Here is a 21065-nt window from a genome sequence, read left to right as displayed (position 1 = left end):
TCTGAACAACTAATCATCTCTGGGTTTTCACCTGCATAGATTTTTTTCATCAGTCTCAAATCTTGTTTAATTCCATCAAATTATAACACACACCTGAGATTGAGTCATTCTCTCTAATAAAACCATTTGTTCTCACCAATGCATTATATCAAACACCTTGTGTGCAAGAAATCTCATCTGCAAGAAATCAAGATAAAGAACAGATCCACATCAAATCCTCAATACGTTGACATAATTCAACATCAAAACACTCAATTTAACTCTATTTCTAATGAAAAGAAATAATAATCATCATCATTAAAGCCTGAAAAGCCATCAGGCGTCAGTTTACTTAAGGCAATTCACAAGGGGTGGAAACCTTAAGTCAATTCACAAATCACATAATTAAGGCAAAAAAAGCCTTAACAACCAAACATCAATCATCAAAAATATAAAACTGCCATATCAACTTAATCAAAGGAACTCAAGTTAATTACAGAGAAACTACTGTTGTACTCAAATTAACATCCAAAAAACACAGAGAGAGAATAATTAACCTAGAGATCCCATGACAATGCCGATGATGAGAAGAGCGACGGTGTACGGAACTCTAGCCCCCCGAAGCACGTGCCTTGAAGCGATTCCGAGAACGAGAGAGATCCCGACAAACACCACGGCGTCCGAGGGCTCGCCTGGGATTCCATCGCTCTCGCGAGGCGCCACCTCCGCCATCAGAGAGAGAGAGAGAGAGAGAGAGAGAGAGAATCTTTAGTAGCTAGCGGATCTCAAAAATTGTGGCCTCTTGTGATTCATTAGTAGCAGAGGATGGGGTTAAAAGAGACTACAGGGATGGTTTAGTAAACACTGCCTCTTTTGTTTAAATAAAAGGGTCTGGAGAAGAAGAAGAGGAGGAGAAGAAGAAGAAGAAGAGAGGGGAGAGGAGGCAGAGGAGAAGAAGAAGAAGAAGAAGAGGGGAAGGGTAATTTCGGAAAAAAAATTTCTGGGAGAATGTGAAAGGGCTGAAACATAAGGGAAAAAGTATGGGGGGCTGGGTCACATCCGATTTTTTTTTGGGGGGCCTTAAAACATTTTCCCCAATCTATTTCCTATAATAGGCTCTTTTCTTTTGTTTGATTTATCTCTTAAAAGTAAGAAAATAGAAGAGATGAGATGATATGCCATCATCTTATTGGAAGATGTGACACAATTTTAATGAAACCCATTTCATGATTTTTTTTAAGGAAATGGATGAAAGACAAATTTTAATGATATTCTTATCTATTTCTTTTTCTTTTATTCTAGGAAATGAACCAAACAACCCCTACATCTAAAAAAATAACAAATCTCATCCTATATACTTTTCACCCACCTAGGGTTTTGTGCTTTATATCAACATTTTGGGAAAAGAAAAACAACAAATTCTATCATACCCCTTCCCCTCCACCTCCTCCACTTCCCAAAACTCCAAAGAGCATCCCATCAAAGAAGAGGGATTTAAAATTAAATAAAGGGGAAACAAAACCTAGGCCCCTTTCATCTCTCCCATTTTGCAATCTTCAACTCCTCCAAAGTACAAAAAAGAAAATCTCAAATCCTTGTATCTTGTAATAACTCCTGTTTCGCCATTTATTTCCCCCCCAAACCCCCCCAAAAAAAGAAAAGCGCGGGCTCATGGGCGGATTCAGCGGGCGATAGCTCCGCCACCTCCGCCCCAATCCTGCCCTAGACCCCTCCAAGATCCGATAAGCCGCTAACCCGCTAACCCTGTAACCTTCCATGGGCTCTCTCTCCCCTTCTTCAACCTCTCGCGAACTCCTCTTGATCCTCCGCAAGCTCCAGAGCATCGGCTACTGTCTCGATCTCCCCGAATCCGATCTCAGACCGCGAAAACACAGGTCGTTCTTTAATCGGATCCTGAGCCTGTTCTACGACGAGATCCAACATAAGAAAGAGACCCGACCCGTTCCGGCGATGCTGGGCGATGGAAAAGCCATCAACTTGTTCGAGCTGTTCTTCGTTGTCCGAGAACGGGGTGGGTATGAGTCGGTAACTGTCAAAAAGGACTGGGCCTCTGTCTCGGCGGCGGTTGGACTGGATTCGGATGTGGGGCCGTCCGTGAAATTGTTGTTCTTTAAGTATTTGGGGGCTTTTGAACGATGGATGGAGATAATTTTGGCCAAGAAGGAGAATCCGAAGACGTTGAAGGCCGAAAAGTTGAAGGAGGAAGAGGGGAAGTCTCCGGTCGCGGGGTCGAAAAAGAACCAGTTTTTGACTCCGGTGAGAGAGGGAGGGAGGGAATCAAAACTAGATAATGACGGAAAAGGTGATGATGTTGTGATCGTGGAGCCGGAGGTGGCGAAAAGGCAGTCAGGTTCTTCTAAGAAGAGGAAGAGGGATGCATTAGGTTTGATGCTAGATTGGGTGCTGAAAGTGGCCAAGAATCCCAAGGATGAGACCATCGGGAAAGTCTTGCCGCCGTTTGATGGGGGAAAGGAGAAGGGGAACAATGGAGAGCTTTATTCGCTAGTGCTTTCAGCTAGGAAGGCGATGTTTCTTAAGATTATAAGGAAGACGGAAGAAGATACGCCAAAAATGCAGGTAATTTCTTCAGTTTCTTGGTTGTTGGAGTATTGTTTTCAAATTTAAATAGCTCTTTAGTGCTCTTTTAATGGTGGTATCTCATTAGCATGATAATGGGAAAGATTACTTGCGTTACATTCGTCACTCTCATGTCATTTAGGATTCTAGATATATTAGATATGCAGCATAAGTTGCAGAAACAATAAATAATGCTTATCTTTATCCATGACACTTTGGTTGCTTGTAACTAGTTGATGTCTCTTGACATTGTTCTTCACCTCTTGAGGATAAAATATGTCTCCTCAGTTGTCACTATTCACAATGCTTGATGGAGCCAATCATCTCAAACTAGAAGGATTAATGATGGAGGAGGAGAGCGATTAATTTCTGTACTAGTTCTTTTTTCCACCGTATGCAATTGCATGGATGAAAGATCAACTTTAAACTCTTTATCTTTTTGCATTAATTATATAGTCTCGTGTTGTACATTATTTGCTGATGACATAACATTGGCTAATAAGACTAGGATATGACTTATGTCTTAAGTAGAAAGGTGAAGAACCTCTTTGGGTCTAAAAGATTCGGAATTAGTGGAATAAAAATATTGTACATGGAATTTAGTAAGATTGTGACAAAAGAGCTTATAGTACATATTGACGGTTAAAAAGTACTTATTCGTCAATATGGTGCGATTGACAATGAAGTGGTTCATTGAATAAAGAAGATAGCTAAATTGGAGAAGTGTTTCTATAGTCCTATGTGATTATAGAGTTCCCATATAATTAAAGATTCCGGGGGACAGTTATAAAGCCACAATGCTTTATTGATCCATATGTTGAGAATTAAGAAACATGTGAAAAAGTGAGTATGACAAAAGGGAGAATGTTATAACTGTCAATTGTATATACTTTAAGATATAGGATAAGAAATAAGGGGACTCATAGGATGTTAGAGTTTACTTCTATTTAGGATAAATGAGAGAATTGTTTGTGATACTTTGCTAGTGTGCAACAAAAGTCTCCTAGATCTGATAACTCATTAACCCAATAACCTGATAAACCTCCATGCTCTCTCCCCCTTTTTCTATCTTTCGTGAACTCCTCGTGATTCTTTGCAAGCTACAAAGTGTCTTTTATTGCCTTAATGTCTCCAAATCTGTATTTCATTTGCGAAAACACACATTTCTTCAATTAGATCACGACACTTTTCTACAACGAGATATAGCATAAAGAAGAGACCCGACCAATTCAGGTGATGCTCGGCGTTCGACTTGTTTGAACTTGTCTTTATCGTTTGAGAACCAGGTGCGTATGAATCAATCATGGATAAAAAGGCTGGGCTTCGGTCTTGCCATCAATTGGACACAATTGAATGTTGGCCCGTTTGTGAAATTGTGGTCTTTAATTATCTTGGGGCTTTAGAATGATGGATGGTGATAATTTTCACCAAGAAGGAGAACCCCAAGATGTTGAAATCAGAGAAGGATAATGTGAGAGATTTGCTTGTGTTACATTTGCAACTATTACGTTGGTTATAATTTCTGCTATATTGGGTATGCAACATAAGATGCAGAAGTGAAAAAATAGAACATATCTTTATCCACAACTCAGTTGCTTGCAACTAGTTGAGGTCTCTTCACATCTCACATATTGGTTGTAGCCTATGTTACCTAGGTACCTCTACTTGGAAGCCATACCTGATTCGACATGTACCCGTACCTATACCCAAACTTCTTAGACACTTCTTGAATATATGCCTACATTTATTCAAGCATATACTCAGTTATATACCACATGTTTTAATTTAAAACACTCACCGTACACTTCTTGGATGCATATTCTACATTTGCATCTAGTTCTAATGTATTGCTCTTATATAAGTGAAAACACAATATTGATTTTATGTAAGTTATTAATTTTAATACATATAATATACATAATGTTGAGATATGCAATTTGTAGAAAGATAGGGGCTTGGATGTAAGATGTAACACCTTATATAGGCCCAAGAGGTCAATGAAGAAAAAACACGACAGATTCATTTTCTCTCTCAAAATTTCTATTTGGTATCAGAGTCGCCGCCACCTGAGGATGCCCTAGATCCGGCGGTCTCCGCCCTCCACGCTCGAGATCGCGATCAGTCCCTCCGGCCACCACCGCTTCTCCACCGCCTCCATCAGTTCCCTCTGGAGTCCTCATCTCCGAGTCCTCGTCTCCGGCGACTCTTCAGCGCTCTCCGAGTCCCTCCGGCCACCACCGTTTCTCCACCACCAGGTTAGGGTTTTAATTTGAAAGAATTTGAGATTCTTAAAACCCTAGAAATTAGGGGGCAGAGATTGTCGGCCTCCGCCCGCGATACCGGCTTCAAGAGCATTCTGGGGATTTGAGCTTCGATGATGGTGAAGGCCATTGCTGCCGGAGCTATGGAGAGAGAGACTGAAGCCCTTGTTTGGTAACGAGAGGGTCGAGAGCTGCTGCAAGTTTTTTTTATCGTGTTGTTGATTGAGTTCTGTAGTATTTTGGACTCGAATCTTGATGAGATAAGATCAACATCGGGTTAGAAGGAAGAGGAAGACGTTAGAGGTGATGTGGATCTAGACTTAGATCGATGACGACCGAGAAGGAGGAGGGGAGTGGCAGCACGAATCCGCTAGCCGAGGTGATGTCAAAGCTGAGTCCGGATGATGTCGTGGTTCTGATGCGAGCATTCAAGATGTCAGCGAGTGGGAGCAAGCCGAAGCAGAAGGTTGAGTTGCCACCGATCGATATGAAACTCGAGGGTCCAACCACTTATCTAAGCTGGTCGCGTCGGTACACTGGAAGGGAAGGGTCTAGAGGGGTACTTGACTGGAGAGGAGTCGGGTCAGAATGCACCCGAGAGAGCTGAGTGGAAGTCGACTCACATGCAGGTATATATCTGGCTCCTGAGCTCACTGACTTCGCCTATTGCGTCCACAGTGGATGGCATAGCGAAGGTGCAGGATGTCTGGGAGAAGCTGAGGAGGACATACGATGGTGCTGGGAACAACCTGCGAGTGTATCAGATCAAGAGGGAGATCTTGGCGTTGGTACTGGGGGAGAGGACTGTACAGGAGTATGCTATAGAACTGGATCGCTTATGGCTGGATCAGGACCACTTCAGGGTCCGACGACAATGCTGCACTGACCCTGTGTGTTCTGAGATTGAGATGGAGGACATGGTTATGGTGTTCCTCCAGGGTCTGGCCCCGGTGTTTGAGCAGAGGGTTGCTATGCTACTGGCTCAGACGAGGATTCCCTTACTTGAGGAAGCGGTCTCAGACTCTCAGCCATGATACAGGAGGAGAGCCGGATCAGGCTACAGGCTGGGGCAGCTTCAAGGGTGAAGTCAGCACTTGCAGTCTCCAACTCAGGTAACACAGGGTACAAGGGCGAGACCCGACAGTGCTACAATTGTGGTGAGGTAGGTCACCTGAAGCAAGCTTGTCCTAAGCTACCAAAGGAGTGAGATACCGGTGGAAGGGTGCATGCTGGGGGTCGTGGTCGAGGCAGAGGTGGTAGGAGAGGTGGAAGAGGAGGTTATCAAGCACATCTGATAGTAGCAGAGGGAGAGAGTGAGGAAATTGTGGTCTTTACCGAAGATGATCATGAGTTTTTGGAGGCATTGAAGAGGAAGCAGAAAGCATCATGTGAGGGGAAGAGTGGGGTAGATGATGCGTCCACCTCGTCTTCATCCAGGGGTAACTTTGCTTCCTTTGCTCACTCAGCCACAGGTACTTGTGATACACTTGCTCTTGCCTCTATATCCACCATTAGATCACCAGATTGGATAGTCAATTCTGGTGCATCTCGTCATGTGACTGGTGTTGCTAGGGAGTTTTCTTCCTATACTCACCTAGCAGTACCAGAGAGCATTCAGACAGCTGACGGTACAGCCCAACCCGTGGTTGGTAAGGGCACAGTGAAATGTACCAGCACTTTGATTTTGTCTAATGTCTTGCATGTTCCTTTTCCTGTAAATCTCTTATCCATAAGTGCCATTATATCACAACTAAAATGTGTCGTTTTGTTTGATATTCCCAAGGTGATCTTCCAAGAGAAGGGGACAAGCAGGCAACTTGGGACTGACACATGACATAGTGGCTTGTGGTACCTAGATAGAGAGGGTATGGACTTGGCTCTCTCATCTATTGTGGAGGAAGTTGGAGGAGTTGGGAGGAGTGTGGAGGACTTGCTGCTGCTCCATCATAGACGTTTGGGTCATCCTTCTTTTCCGATTTTGAGTAAGGTTGTATCCGCCTTTGTTTGAAAAGGCTAATTAGGAAAAACTCGTGTGTGATGCGTGTGAGTTGGGAAAGCACACCAGGAGCTCTTATGTTAGTTCTGGTAGTAGGAGTTGTAATGTTTTTGATTTGATTCACTCTGATGTATGGGGGCCTTGTCCCACAACTGCTGTGAATGGATTTAGATACTTTGTCTCTTTTATTGATTGTTTTTCTCGTGTGACGTGGTTTTATTTGATGAAAAACAAAAGTGATGTGTTTGCTTGCTTCAAGGACTTCTATAAAGGAGTTTAGACTCAATACGATGCAGTTGTGAAAGTATTGAGATCTGACAATGGGACAGAGTACACCAACAGGGCGTTTGGGGAGTACTTGTCATCTCAGGGGATACAACATCAAACCACATGTACATACACACCAGAGCAGAATGGGATAGCAGAGAGAAAGAACAGACATCTCCTTGAGGTGACTAGGAGTATGATGATTTCGATGAAAGTCCCAAAGTACTTGTGGGGGCAAGCAATTTTGACAACCGCCTATTTGATCAACCGGATGCCATCACGAGTGTTAGACTGGAAATCTCCGATTGAGATGTTGAAAGGTAAGAATGGAGATATTCTTCCTCTCAAAAACTTTGGGTGTGTGTGCTTCGTGCAGGATAACAGACCAAATGTGGGAAAACTAGATCCGAGGGCTGTGAAGTGTATCTTTGTGAGGTACGCAGCTACTCAAAAGGGGTATGTGTGCTGGAGTCCTGTGGAGAGGAGACTATTTGTAAGTATGGATGTTACGTTTCGCGAATTCGAACCATACTACTCAGAGGTTACATCACCCTTTGGAGACTCGCCCGATACAGAAGGTACGAGGCGAGAGGGGGGGAGTAGTAGTGATGGTGAGAGGAGGATGATGAGTGTGGGTGGTATTCCTTGCCCATTTAAGATTTCGGCTGTGGTTGAGCCGGAAAAGGAGGAATCGCCTAGGGTTGAGCCGGAAGCTGAGAGGAATGAGCTCGAAGGTGGTACAACTCTGACTTAGGGGGAGTCGAGATACTGTGAGGTGTATGTGAGGAGAAACAAGCAGATTGAGGGAGTCGTGCCACCAGTGCTACTAGTGCCAAGTCCCTTGTCCTTACCTTCTCCGACTCTTAAGACACCTACACCATCCACCTCAGACTCAGAATACACAGGTGATATGATTCCTCTCTCTACTCCTCCCCCCTTCCTGACCGATATGGTTTCTCTCCTGACCGATATGGTTTCTCACATGATATTGCCCAGTTTGTCTCTTACTCACACATATCACCTGTACATGGAGCATTCATTGCATCATTAGACACTGTCTCTATCCCTAAGTGTTGGCAGGTTGCTAAGGGAGATCCGAAGTGGAAGGCAGCCATGCTAGAAGAGCTCGGTGCCCTCGACAAAAACAATACTTGGGAGCTTGTGTTACTACCACCAGGTAAGAAGGCTGTCGGATGCAAGTGGGTCTTGACAGTGAAACAGAATCCAGAGGGTCTGATTGAGCGTTACAAGGCTCGGTTGGTGGTAAAGGGGTACAGTCAGACCTATGGTATTGGCTATGATGAGATCTTTGCACCCGTGGCAAAGATGAGCATAGTAAGGACACTGATTTCCCTAGCAACGAATGGTGGGTGGAAATTACACCAACTTGATGTGAAGAACGCTTTGCTTCACGGTGATTTGTTGGAGGAGGTGTATATGGAGGTCTCACCGGGTTTTGGCACAAACCAGACGGTTAGTAAGGTGTGCAGGCTCAAGAAGTCGTTGTATGGGCTGAAACAGTCTCCTCGGGCATGGTTTGATAGGTTCAGGAAGGTCATGGTGTGCCTAGGCTACAAGCAGATCAATGCCGACCACACGGTGTTCTATCGGCAACAGGGTGGCCACATTACCATGTTTGCTGTGTACGTAGATGACATGATCATTACTGGGGATGATGAAGGGGAAATTGCATAGCTAAAGGCAAAGTTGGGGAAGGAGTTCGAGGTAAAGGATCTAGGACAGCTTGGATATTTCCTTGGGATTGAGGTGGCTCATGGAGCAGAGGGGATTGTCCTATCTCAAAGGAAGTATGTCCTAGACTTGCTCACAGAAACATGGATGTTGGGGTGCAAGCCTGCTGTCTCTCCAATTGATCAGAAGTCCAAGATGAGTGCAGAGGCAGGAGAACAGGTCGATCGAGAGAGGTACCAGAGATGGGTAGGTAGATTGATCTATCTGAGTCATACGCGTCCCGATATTACATTTGCAGTGAGCGTGGTGAGCCGCTACATGCATGACCCTAGGAAGGGCTATATGGATGCGGTGTATCAGATCTTGAGGTACTTGAAGAGTGCATTTGAGAAGGGATTGATATTTAGGCAGAATGGACACTTGAACATTGAGGGCTATTGTGACTCTGATTGGGCTAGTTGTGCCGATGACAGGAAGTCCGCATCGGGCTACTGCATATTTATAGGGGGTAACTTGGTCTTTTGAAAGAGCAAGAAGCAGTTTGTTGTTGCGAGATCTACGGCAAAAACAGAGTATAGGGTCATAGTCTTAGGAGTTGCCGAGATGTTATGGCTGAAGACTCTATTGGAAGAGCTCAAGGTGGACCAAGGGGCTCAAATGAAGTTGTGGTGCGACAACAAGTCCGCAATCAGTATTGCCAACAATCCGATGCAGCATGACAGAACCAAGCACGTGGAGATTGATAGGTTCTTCATAAAAGAAAAGCTGAATGCTGGACTATTGGAGCTAAGTCATGTAACTACTAGAGATCAAGTAGCTGACTGCCTCACCAAAGGACTTAGCTCAATAGATCTAGCTAGGTTATGTGACAAGATGGGCTTGATGGATATCTTGCCTCACCAAAGGACTTAGCTCAATAGATCTAGCTAGGTTATGTGACAAGATGGGCTTGATGGATATCTTTTGCCCATCTTGAGGGGGAGTGTTAGATCTAGCTAGGTTATGTGACAAGATGGGCTTGATGGATATCTTTTGCCCATCTTGAGGGGGAGTGTTAAGATATGCAATTTGTAGAAAGATAGGGGCTTGGATGTAAGATGTAACACCTTATATGTCAATGAGGAAAAAACACGACAGATTCATTTTCTCTCTCAAAATTTCTATTCATAACATACATATTTATAGTTGTGTCCTCTTATCCTACCTTTTACAAATTTGTTGTCCCACGTACTTGTACTAATACTTATACCCCCATGCGCACGGCCATACCCATGCAACTTAGGCTATGGACCATGTGTCAGTAATGATATCCTTGCTATTCACATTGCTTGATTGAACTAATCGTCTCAAATGAGAAGATTGATGCTGACAGAGGAAAGTGATTAATTCTTAAACTCTCTCTTTTTCAGTACAATGTATACAATTGCCTAGAGAAGGTTTACATCAGAGATTCATTTTAGACCTTATCTTCTTGCATTTATCAATGAAATTATTAGGCATAGTCAATACGAGTCTCGTATTGTATGTTATATGTTGATGGTTGATAAGACTAGGAAAAATATTATAGGTAAAAAAATTGGAATTAATAAAAAATAGAATACATGGAATTTAGTAAAACTATATAAAAATGAGCAGACATTAAATAATGATGATGGTCTAAAAGTACTTAGGAGTAATCATTTTCATTATTAGGATCAATTATTTGTCAAGATGGTGACATTGAACACAATGTGGTTCATCAAATCAAATCAAGATAGTTGAAGTGGTGAAGTGTTTTTGGAGTCCTATGTGAGTATAGAATACCTCCCTAATTGAAGGAAATGTTCTAGGATAGTTATAAGATCCACAATGCTTTATGCATTAAATTTGCGGATTCCTGTGATATTCACATGAGAAATAGCTCTTAAAGATCTGAAACCATAACGCTAGTAATCAAGCGGGCCCTAACAAAATACACCAATTGTGCCATTGACATGTCATCCTTTTCCCCTAAAAGCCCGACTAATCTGCTACTATAATTTATTCTCCTAAAAAAATGAGATAAACAAGAATCAAAGCAAATTTTCTCCCCTCATCTCCTCTCTCTCTCTCTAATAAATCCACAAATCAAATAAAAACCCCTCAATAAGACAATTAAAGAACTAAGATGTGCAAAAAAGAACTGGAATAGAAATGAGAATGTTACGATGGATGAGTGGATATACAATAAGAGGTATGATAAAACTAAGTGTATTTATAGGAAGTTAGAAGTTGCTTCTATTGAGAATACTATATTTTGTTTGCACGGAAGTGGCTATGAAGTAGATGAAGTAGAGGTTATTTCAACTAGTTTCAAACAAAAAACATGTTTGTTTCTCTGGAAAACTTACTTTTGGTACTTCTCTAAAGGATGGCATGGTCTCTGTGGCATCTCTACTTAAATATTTTCTGCCCCTTAAGGCTCAGAAGTATTTCAGACCTAGCTGAAATCTACATCACTTGAGGAGCAAAAATAGTTTACGTAGATATTTTGAATCCAAATAAACTCAAATAATCCTCTTTCTCTCAACCTAGTAACATTTATGTTTGCCATCCAAACAAAAAAGTGAATGAAGAAGAAGTAATATTTCTGCTACGTCCAAAACTTTATGAAACAAAAAAGTGTTACTTATAGCTCCTTCCTACCTCATAATTTTTGTAGTTCTTTGATCTACTTCTTATTTATAATACTTTTGTTAGCCAAACAATTCTTAATCTTTTTTATCGAGTATGGTTTTGAATTTTGGCTTCAGCATCATTTTTGTCATCTAAGATGTTATGACCTGAAGTCTTCAACTAAGCTTCTTTATCGAGGATAATGGATGGAATGATTCATGCTATTAGGTCAAATAGGAGTTGTATTAAAAGTGACGCATTCAATGAATTAACTCATAAAGGAGCTAGAAATATAGCATTTCTATTGTCGCAACCTCAGTACCTTCCTTATGTAATTGGATCTTCAAAGGAAAGCAAGAGAAAGGAGAACTCTCTCTTCTATTCAATTTCTTTAAGATTTTTAGACTCAACTTAGAAGATCGATATTTCTATAGGTCCCTTCACTTTAGGAAGATACACTTTGTTGAGTGATGTTCCATAAGTGATTCAAAGTGAATATTCTTTAATAGTCACATATATTTATCTTTTTTCTATCCTTTGAATGTTTCTTAGTAAATTCTCGATTACCTAATATGGGGTTCTCACCATTGTTATTGTTATTATTTTAAAAAAGATAGTAGATCATATATATAGAAAGCTTCCTTGAGGAGCATGAAACATGCATAAGCAAGGTAGCCAAAATACCACTTCAAATGACAAACCCCTTTGTTGGCAAGCAAGACTGAACTGACATACTAGTTCAAGGAAAACATCAAATAATTTTTTTTGGGAGGGGTGGGTCTGAGGTACATATGACTCATATCATCAAGTCTAACAAGCTTATTAATAGCACCAGGCAACTCTACAATATGATAAGAGAACTTTAGCTTCTGAAGATGATGTCCTAACTTGGAGAGGCCATCAGCAACAAAATTACTCTCTCTGAAGCAATGTGAGACTCCAATGTAATGATGCTGCAGTAAAGAATTCATTTTGCATATCTTAGAAAGTTGTTGAAAGGGGGAAGGTTTACCAATAGATTGGACAAGAGACTTTGAGTCAGACCACGCGATAATATTGGCGTAGTTCTCAGCCACCACATCATCCACCCCGATGGAAATAGCATGCATTTTATCTGTCAGACTAGATCCTTTATCTGCAGGACCAACAAAAGCTCAAAGCATATCTCCCTCTTTGTATCTAATGATACCACCAACATCAATGGAATCACCAATACAAGAGCCATCAACATTCAAACTATAGATGTCATGAGCAGGAGGGGTCTAGGAGCAAGAGAGGAGAGTTTTAGGCGTAGGGTGGCTGTGGGTGATGTCAATAGTAAGCAGTGAATCAATGTGCTAAAATGAGAGGATCTCTTCCAAGGCGTAGGGTTCATATCCAAGTGCTAATGGGAGTAAATCACCATAAATTTGTCTCTCAGAAAGTCCTTAGTAACTTGCCCATAGCTGGAATTATTTCTAAAATATATTTGTCTATAAATAGTCATACAAATTAATCTACTCATCATTGCAAAGTGAGATGAGCCTTTGCATCTATGAAACCACCATTTGATAATTATGTACATTTCACTCTACCGCCATTGGTGTACATTGAATTATGCTCCTGACTAGACTTCTTAATACAAGAAATGTAAAGATGGCTGTCATGTACCTATCAGGTCCACATTGTGAAATACAAGCAACAAAAATCTGGATAGGTTAATGAGGATGTCGAGGTGTTTATATATTTAGGAATGAGATGATCCATAGGATAGTCAACTCTTGGGAAGGTTGTGCAACCCTTGGTCCAATGATCGGATAGCTTGCATTCACCAAAATAAAAGGTAGTAGTCAAAGTAAGGTCAGGATTAGAGCCCATTTAATGCTCAAGTTAGTGATTGTAGATGATGAATCATACTCTTAGAATACGAAGACCATACCTCATCCCATTATACCTAGAGTTTCTTGGTAGAGAGCCTTATTTATATGGCAGAAAGGAATTGTTTGTCATGCTTCACGTTACGGGGCCAGCTATAAAGTGGCACATGAAGGTTCGTGATTGACCAGCTCTATCAATCTCCCTACTTTTGCAGGGCAGTGTAGCGCTTGGCAGTAACTTTTGCTGAGGTGTTAAATCACTCTAATGAATAAATTTTGTGGGTGATTTTTTTGGACTGAAGTGCCACATAAATGTCAATTGGAGAGGGGGAAGAGGGAGGTATCGAGCCTTGGACCTCTTTGTGGTGGTCAGGCTTGAGCTATATGATCATATCCTGACAAGACTCTATGTCAAAGTCTAAATACACCTAAATAGATTTCTTAATACAAGAAATGTAAAGATGATTGTCATGTACATATGAGGTCCATATGACAAAATATAAGCAAAAAAAAAAATCTAGATAGGTTGATGAGGATGTTGAGGTGTTTTGTATATATGCGGACAAGATGGGCGTGTAAGGGAAGTTAGCGCACTTGGGAATGGTTTGGCAGGCCAGCGATTTCGATTATCAGACAATCAACACCCACAAAGAAAATGTTAAAAGCCAGAGTAGGGTCCCGATTGAAGCATATAAATGCTCTAGTCGGTGATTGTAGATGATGAATCTTAATATTAGAATACGAAGATCATATATCATTTCATTATACTTAGAGTTCTTGAAAGAGAGCCTTATTAATTTGGCATGAAGGGATAGCTTTACATGCTTAATATTTTGGGGCTAGTTTTAAAGTGACATATGTAGGTTCATGATTAGCACTTTTGGCAGGGATAGTGTGGCGCTCAGTAGTAACTTCTGTTGAGGTGGTAATCACTTCGATGACGATTGATGGGTAATTTTTTAGACTGTAGCACGACATAGACATCAAAGAGAGAGGCATGGAGGAGATTACTGGAGAGAGATGTCTCGTAATAATCTACAAGCCATACAATTTATCCTTATATAGAGATGTCATGTAATAATCTCTAAACCATACAATTTATCATTGTATAGTGTCCAAGGGTTAGTGATTCAAAATTTCACCGTGCTTCTTGTAAAAACAGTTAGCTTATTAGATTTCTATGAGATGACTCCACCAAGTATTAAGTATGAATTCAAATGTATGTTTGATGTCTTGGAATATATTATCCAATTTGCATTATTATGTTGTCATACCCCAGATCCGCAAACTTATTGACACAATGTAAATCCTAGGACCTACTAAGTGCAACAAGTGGTTTGCCTCAGTTGACCAAGTAGTCAATGTTGCACTTGACTCTCAAGACCCATCATTTAAACTTTCTTATACTCTATCGATTTTCCAATGTGGGACTATTACTATAACATCGTAATCACCACTTTTAATACACGATGTCCTCGTTTCAGCATAAAGTTATAGCACATCTCAGTATCAGTGTTAGGCGATTTGTGCTCTAGAGATGGCTTTGACGGGTTCTAGAGGTTGTGTCTACCGTATTCCCACAGTGTAACACTTAGTCTCATATAGCACGTTATTCCACATTTTCGGCTGGCTAACTACGCTGATACCATTTGTCACGCCCCGAATTCGCAAGCATGTTGGCATGTTGTAGGACTTGGAGACTTACTGAGTGCAGCACGTGGTTTGGCACAATTCACAAAAATTGACTAGTTAATGTTGCATTTGACTCTCAAGACCTATCATTTAGACCCTCTTAAACTCCATCAATTTCCCAATGTGGGACTATTAGTGGGGCATCACAATGCCCATTAATATCAAAATATCTAATGTATATAAAAGATAATCTTAAGTATTTAAGTACCCTTTCTAAGATGATTTGATGGTCTTTTGTCGGAAGTCTGTGTAATTTATTTGCAACAAATGTAACGTCTAGCATGGCTTGATAGAAATATTACATGAGATAGTCTTTTTGTTGGGCTAACATGTGTTATAGCGCAGAACTTTTGGGTATTTAGGTGCTGAAGAGTTTGTTGTAGAATGTCAGCCCAATTTATGCAGTTCTAGTTCTCTTTTCTAGGGTACTTAGGTATCATATAGTGAAATTTAGCAGCCAAGATTCCATTATTTCACTGTGTAGCTCCATATGGTTCTATATGTTATGTCATAGAACGAGTAACTCAAGCTGAATGTAACAAACTAGAAACAATAAGGTGAGAGAAGTATAAGCTAAACAGGTTTCACTGCAACACTAATCCAGGTTATTGGCATGTCTACTAAACAGGAAGATGTATATATGAAAAGCTTTGTTTTTAGCAACTGTGAAGATGATGTGATACTTTAGCTTACTCTTAAAAAAGTTAAGACTTTTCAGCCCTTCTTCTAAGATCTCCTTTATTTATGAGTGTCTTTTTTCATCATAATATCTTTAGTTAGAACTCTCTTTTCTTTTTAACTCTTAACCATAGATTTGAGTTTAAGAGGACCATAATTGATAGAATTGATTTAACAACACTAGTAAGGCATTGGCTTGTAGTTAGCGTACCTTTGATATTGTAACTTCATCAACAGTTATGGTAGATTTGTTTTTTTCCTTTTATGTCGAATTTTGTCACATTTAGCTATTTATTGTAACTTTAACGGTTAACTTGTTTTAAAGTTTTACGCCATTAGTTGTGAATTGTTACCTTTAGTAAAATTTTACCGTTTGCTGCTTCACCGCCAACATATACTCCACCCCAGCCACCTCCCTTCACCCCAGCCGCCCTGCCACTTAGGGGGGGCGGAGGGGAGGCGAAGGGAGGTGGCAGAGGGAGGAGATGAAGGTGGCATGCGAGCAACGAGAGGTGGAGATTAAGGGCACAATGAGTTCATGGTTTTGTGGGTTCAGAGGTGAGAAAAAGAATCAATGGTTGAAGACAAGGATATTTGAGGGTTTTCTAAAAAAATCATGTGGGTTTTCTATGTCACGGACCGGGTGAAGGCAAGAGAAAAGTTTCAACATAGTGGGGGGGGGGGGTGGGGGAGGGGGGGGGGGGGGGGGGCGGGGGGAGGCGGGGGGGGCCGGGGGCGGGGGGGGGGGGGGGGGGAGGGGCGGTGGGGGGGGGGGGGGGGGTGTGGAGGGGGGGGGGGGACGCGGGGGGGGGGGGGGGCGGGGGGGGGGGGCGGGGGGGGGGGAGGCTTGTTTTTCAAAAAAAGTTTTTGCAATGGGGCTAGAAGCATTTTTCCCTTCAACTTAACTATATGGTTGTTTGGACACTCCCCGAGATTTTTTAGTGGTATATTTTTTGGTTAATTTAAAATTGCCACATTGACAAGATTTCAACTTCAATTATATGTTTTACTTATTGTTGCAATGAATACGTTCCCTCTGAATGCACTTTAGAGTTCTTCAATTTATAGAACAGAGTGAAATTTTTTGTGGTCCCACAAATATTTTGTTTTCTCAGTTATCTGAACTGACAACTTACTGATGTAGGAAGTTCTAAATCACAGTATGTTAAAGCTATTATTCATGTCATGTAATGGGGACCATTATACTAATTAAAAAGGTCCTACTAACTTGTAAGCGCTTGTGGTTGTGCTTGCTATGTGAAATGCATTTTGTCATCACCATATGATTTTCTTGAACCAAGCTTGAGGAACCCATGTTAGGCCATAAATTTGTGGTTCAAATTGAATTACTATTAGGCTTTCTCTGATATGTAATATTAGTCCTTGAAAAGGGTAAACTCTGAGAATTGACTATTTCGAAGTCTACAGAAGCTTGGCTAAGGTTGAAATACCTGAACTAACGAAAAGGAAGATTGGCCTCAAAACTATTGATGCTGCATTTATTGGATATACACTAGATAACAATGTTAACCGCTTTCTTGTGGTTAACTCGGAAATTAGTGAAATATCCAACAAATTACTTACCTCCAGTTTTTGGGACATTCTTGGTGATAACTAGTTCCTTATATCTTTTAATATTTTGACATTTTTTTGACGAGTTTAATATTTTGGAATCAGTCTTTCAAATCATTGAAATTGCTATTAGGTTCCCCTAATTCTTATAAATTACAAAAATAATTCCTCAAATCATTGAAAATGCTATTAGGTCCGCCAATTCTTATAAGTTGTTTCAAATTAATCTCTTTAATTGAGGGAAGCAATAGCAAGATATAAGGGATGTGGAATTTAATAGCATTTTCAATGATTTGAGGGACTAATATCCAAAAAATCCTTAATTGCAAGGCTTGCCTTTTTTGAGTATCAAATGGGAGGATAACTGATATATGTGTTTAGTATAAAATTATAACGCTCAATCGTCCCCACAGCTTCGGCGTTTTGGTGAATTGGCAGGGACTATTCATATGGCATTCAACTTACTGGGCATAAGTTTCGTATGCTTCTTTTTCACCTATTGAGTCCCCACCTGTCTACCGCTTAGAACCTTCCACAGCTCTGAGTGAACTATCGTCTGACACAGCTGTCAATCAGGAAATTCTTTGTCTGCTTTCCTGCTCTGATCGGACTCGTCCTAAAGAAGATTGAATGAAAAATGTTGCTCCATGAGTCTAGGCTTTAGCCTATAAAAGAGCGCTCAAACTGCAGAGGCATGTTAGAGTATAGAATTTATAATCCTGAACCCTCACCACTACTTCCTCCAAGGATCTCAACCCTTACCACTGCTATGGAATTTTGGTGCAGTGGCAGGATCCTTTGATAATATGGGAGAAGTCTATATAAAGAAGATTGATGGTTTCTGTAAGATATATTTTGTCAATTTTTTCCCTTCAAGAATGCACGCTTCCTAGTTTCTTTTATATCGATGCTGGAGTAGGAAAAATAATTTACAGAATTTGGTTTTGCAGAAAGGGCCAAAGATGCATCCTTCCATCTATGAAGACAATAATATTGATTCTGCCACACTGGCTTCTGAGGGACGTAGATACAGCTCGAGGCAGCATGCTACAAACTCACTGGGGGTGGAGACTGGTACAAGCAAAAAAAAGCTGAGAAATTCTATCTCATCATCCGAATTGGATGATTCCGATGTTTTGTCTCAATTGGATGATTTCATGGATCGCTTGCCTAAACCCGAAAGTTCAGTGAAAGGTAAAAAAGAGAAACATAAGAAGAAGGTGGCGGATGAGGACCGGGAAGCAAAGGTGCCACCTTCGATTGACAAGTCTTGTTCAGCTTCCTATACCTCTGATGACCTTAAATGGCTGGGTACACCTATCTGGCCACCAGAAGGCCAAACAAGTTCTCTTTTTAAACAGGATTCTATTGGAAAAGGCCGGAAAGATTGCTTTAAATGTGAACGACCTGGCTCCATAGAGTGTGTAAGATTTCATGTAGCAGAGAAAAGGGTCCAGTTGAAACGCGAGCTCGGTTCTGCTTTCAATAGTTGGAGGTTTGATCACATGGGTGAGGAAATTTCACTCTCATGGACAGAAGAAGAAGCAGAAAAGTTCAAGACTGTAGTGAGTCTGAACCGACATTCTGAACAATTATGGGATGAGCTGCGTTTGGCTTTTCCTTTAAAGGGAAGGAAAAAGCTCGTTAGCTATTATTACAATGTGTTTGTTCTCGCTCGAAGAAGTTACCAGAACAGAATGACCCCAGAAGACATTGATAGCGATGATGAGGAGGCAGAGTTTGGTTTCTTAAGTGTTCCTTTTGGGCAGGAAGCCATCAAGGTTCGTCCTCCAAAGTCTAATTTTTGTGTTCAGAATAAGCAGTGTGTGGTTATAGATGATGACTAGAATTCAGGGAAGCTTCTTTTTGTACACCGTGAAGTCTTTCTATGCGCAGTTGCGGCAGCAGCCTCATGAAAGTGTCACATTTTTGTCTTGGATATAGATGACTAGAACGCAAGAAAGCTTGGGAACACGAGGCCTAGATAGAGTTTTTAATATACAGTGGCAGAATGATCAAAGGTCCATCTTGAATTCTCTCTCTTTTGTTGCAAATGCGTACGTGGGCTATGATATCTCTATAGTACCTAGTGGATGGATCATGAAGTCTATTTTCGTCATCTTGAAATGAGAGTTAAGAATGCAAAATCGTCAAAAGGCTTTTGGATCACTGCACTTGTGAATTTTTTTCTTGTTGCTTGTTGTTGTCATATCTGTTCATGTAATTTCCCACTGTGATAGTGATGGAGTCATCAATTTTGCTATTCAAGGGAGGAGCAGGAAATTTTGTAATCCCATCTTGTCGTGTTTCTATCACTTGCATTTTTTGTGTAAGAGCAAAGGGACATAACCAGAAAGCAGAACTTAGTTTTGATTTTTAATGCTTCACATGGTTCAATAGAAAGTGCTTGGGGATGTTGTGTCTCTGTTTTTATATAGTCCTTAAATGAGAAAAATGATGCCAGTTCTCTGAAAGTAGTTGACAGCGGGATAAATGCAAACACAGGTTTCCCGTTGAGCATTTGATACTGTTTTTTTGGACAAATTTTGTAAATAGTCCTTTTTGGATTTTTAATCCCCAAAAACGCCCTATTTTGCATTTAATTATAAAAACCGACCTGGTTTCAGGCTCAGCGCTGAAACCAGGTCAGTTTTTGAAAAAAAACTTCCGAAACTTCACGGGACTTTAAGTCCCGTGAAGTTTAGCAGCCAAATTGTTAAGCTGCTAAACTTCATGAGACTACAAGTCCCGTGAAGCTTTTTGAACGTTCAAACTTCACGGGACTTCAAGTCTCGTGAAGATTTGAATTTTTAAAAACTCACGGGACTTGAAGTCCCGTGGAGTAACAGTGTAGATTTTCCAGAGAAAATCGACTCTCTGGAAAAATCAACCCTGTAACTCCATGGGACACTCCACGGGACTTTAAGTCCCGCGGAGTTACAGGGTCGATTTTTTCAGAGAGTCCATTTTCTCTAGAAAATCTACCCTGTAACTCCACGGGACTTGAAGTCCCGTGGAGTGGAGTTGCGCTCCTATAAAAACCCAACGCAGCTTCCTTTCCCTTTTCCCATTCCCCTGAAACCCGACATTCTCTCTCTCCCAAAACCCTAACCTCACCCGACCCTCTCTCTCTCTCTCCCCCAAAACCCTAGCTCCGTCCATCCTCACCCGACCCCTCACCTCCCCTCACCGACGCCGCCCCCACCGCCGGCCATCATCGCCGCTGTCGTCGTCGGAGATCATCGGAATTAGGGCATCGTTAAAAAATTAAGGTAAATTTTAAAAAAATCTATTTTAATTTTATATATATTCTCTCAATATCTTGGTGATTACTTGTAAGAAATTAGCTTTTAAATAAATTTGGAAATATTTTGGGCATTTTGCGAAGAAAAATTAAACAATATTGTGTATGAGGTTAGAGAGGAAAATATCAAAATTTGTAACCGTGAAGTTAATATTAAGGCTTGACATTTGGTTAAAATTTCTAATATTAAAATTAGGCTAAAATTTCTCCATATCTTGGTTAACATTTTGGTTAAAATTTCTAGTATCGGTCTAAGAGATTCACTATGTAAAATTATGAGTTTCTAATATTAATATTGAATTTTTTACTCCTCAGAGGTAATGATGAACGATCGAGTCCTAGTTCTTTATTCATATGATGGGAAGATTAACTATCTCCAAAATAATATGCCCGTTTATGAAGGAGGTGTGACGAAGCCATTGTTTATATCAAAGTCGTGTACTTTCGATGAATTGGTTAATGAATTACACAAACTTGTATTAACCAACTCACGTGAGTATCAACTCAATGTTATTTGCAATTATCCCGTTGGGGGG

General features: G+C 40.8%; 1 protein-coding gene and 1 long non-coding RNA gene across 2 annotated transcripts; one reads left to right on the top strand and one right to left on the bottom strand.

Annotated features, from left to right (window-relative positions):
- On the bottom strand, positions 1–693 carry LOC109836066. Its single transcript, XR_002245816.1, has 3 exons — positions 537–693; positions 94–177; positions 1–31 (listed from the first exon to the last, which is right to left on the bottom strand). It is a non-coding gene; the product is annotated as an uncharacterized LOC109836066 (long non-coding RNA).
- Positions 1418–19642, top strand: LOC109837553 (AT-rich interactive domain-containing protein 2). Its single transcript, XM_020405853.1, has 2 exons — positions 1418–2577; positions 18176–19642. Exons 1-2 carry the CDS (start codon positions 1756–1758, stop codon positions 19070–19072), a joined length of 1719 nt encoding a protein of 572 aa, XP_020261442.1. The 5' UTR covers positions 1418–1755; the 3' UTR covers positions 19073–19642.

The sequence above is a fragment of the Asparagus officinalis genome, chromosome 4 (genome assembly GCF_001876935.1).
Source record: "Asparagus officinalis chromosome 4, Aspof.V1, whole genome shotgun sequence".
In the NCBI taxonomy this organism is placed as follows: domain Eukaryota; kingdom Viridiplantae; phylum Streptophyta; class Magnoliopsida; order Asparagales; family Asparagaceae; genus Asparagus; species Asparagus officinalis.
This window is presented reverse-complemented; position numbering and strand designations above follow the sequence as displayed.

What these genes read in the sequence shown, in the direction of transcription:
- LOC109837553 (XM_020405853.1), top strand. Translation starts at nt 1,756, where the DNA reads ATGGGCTCTCTCTCCCCTTCTTCAACCTCTCGCGAACTCCTCTTGATC. An exon ending in AAGATACGCCAAAAATGCAG is followed by an intron (nt 2,578 to 18,175) that starts GTAATTTCTTCA and finishes TTGGTTTTGCAG; the next exon opens with AAAGGGCCAAAGATGCATCC.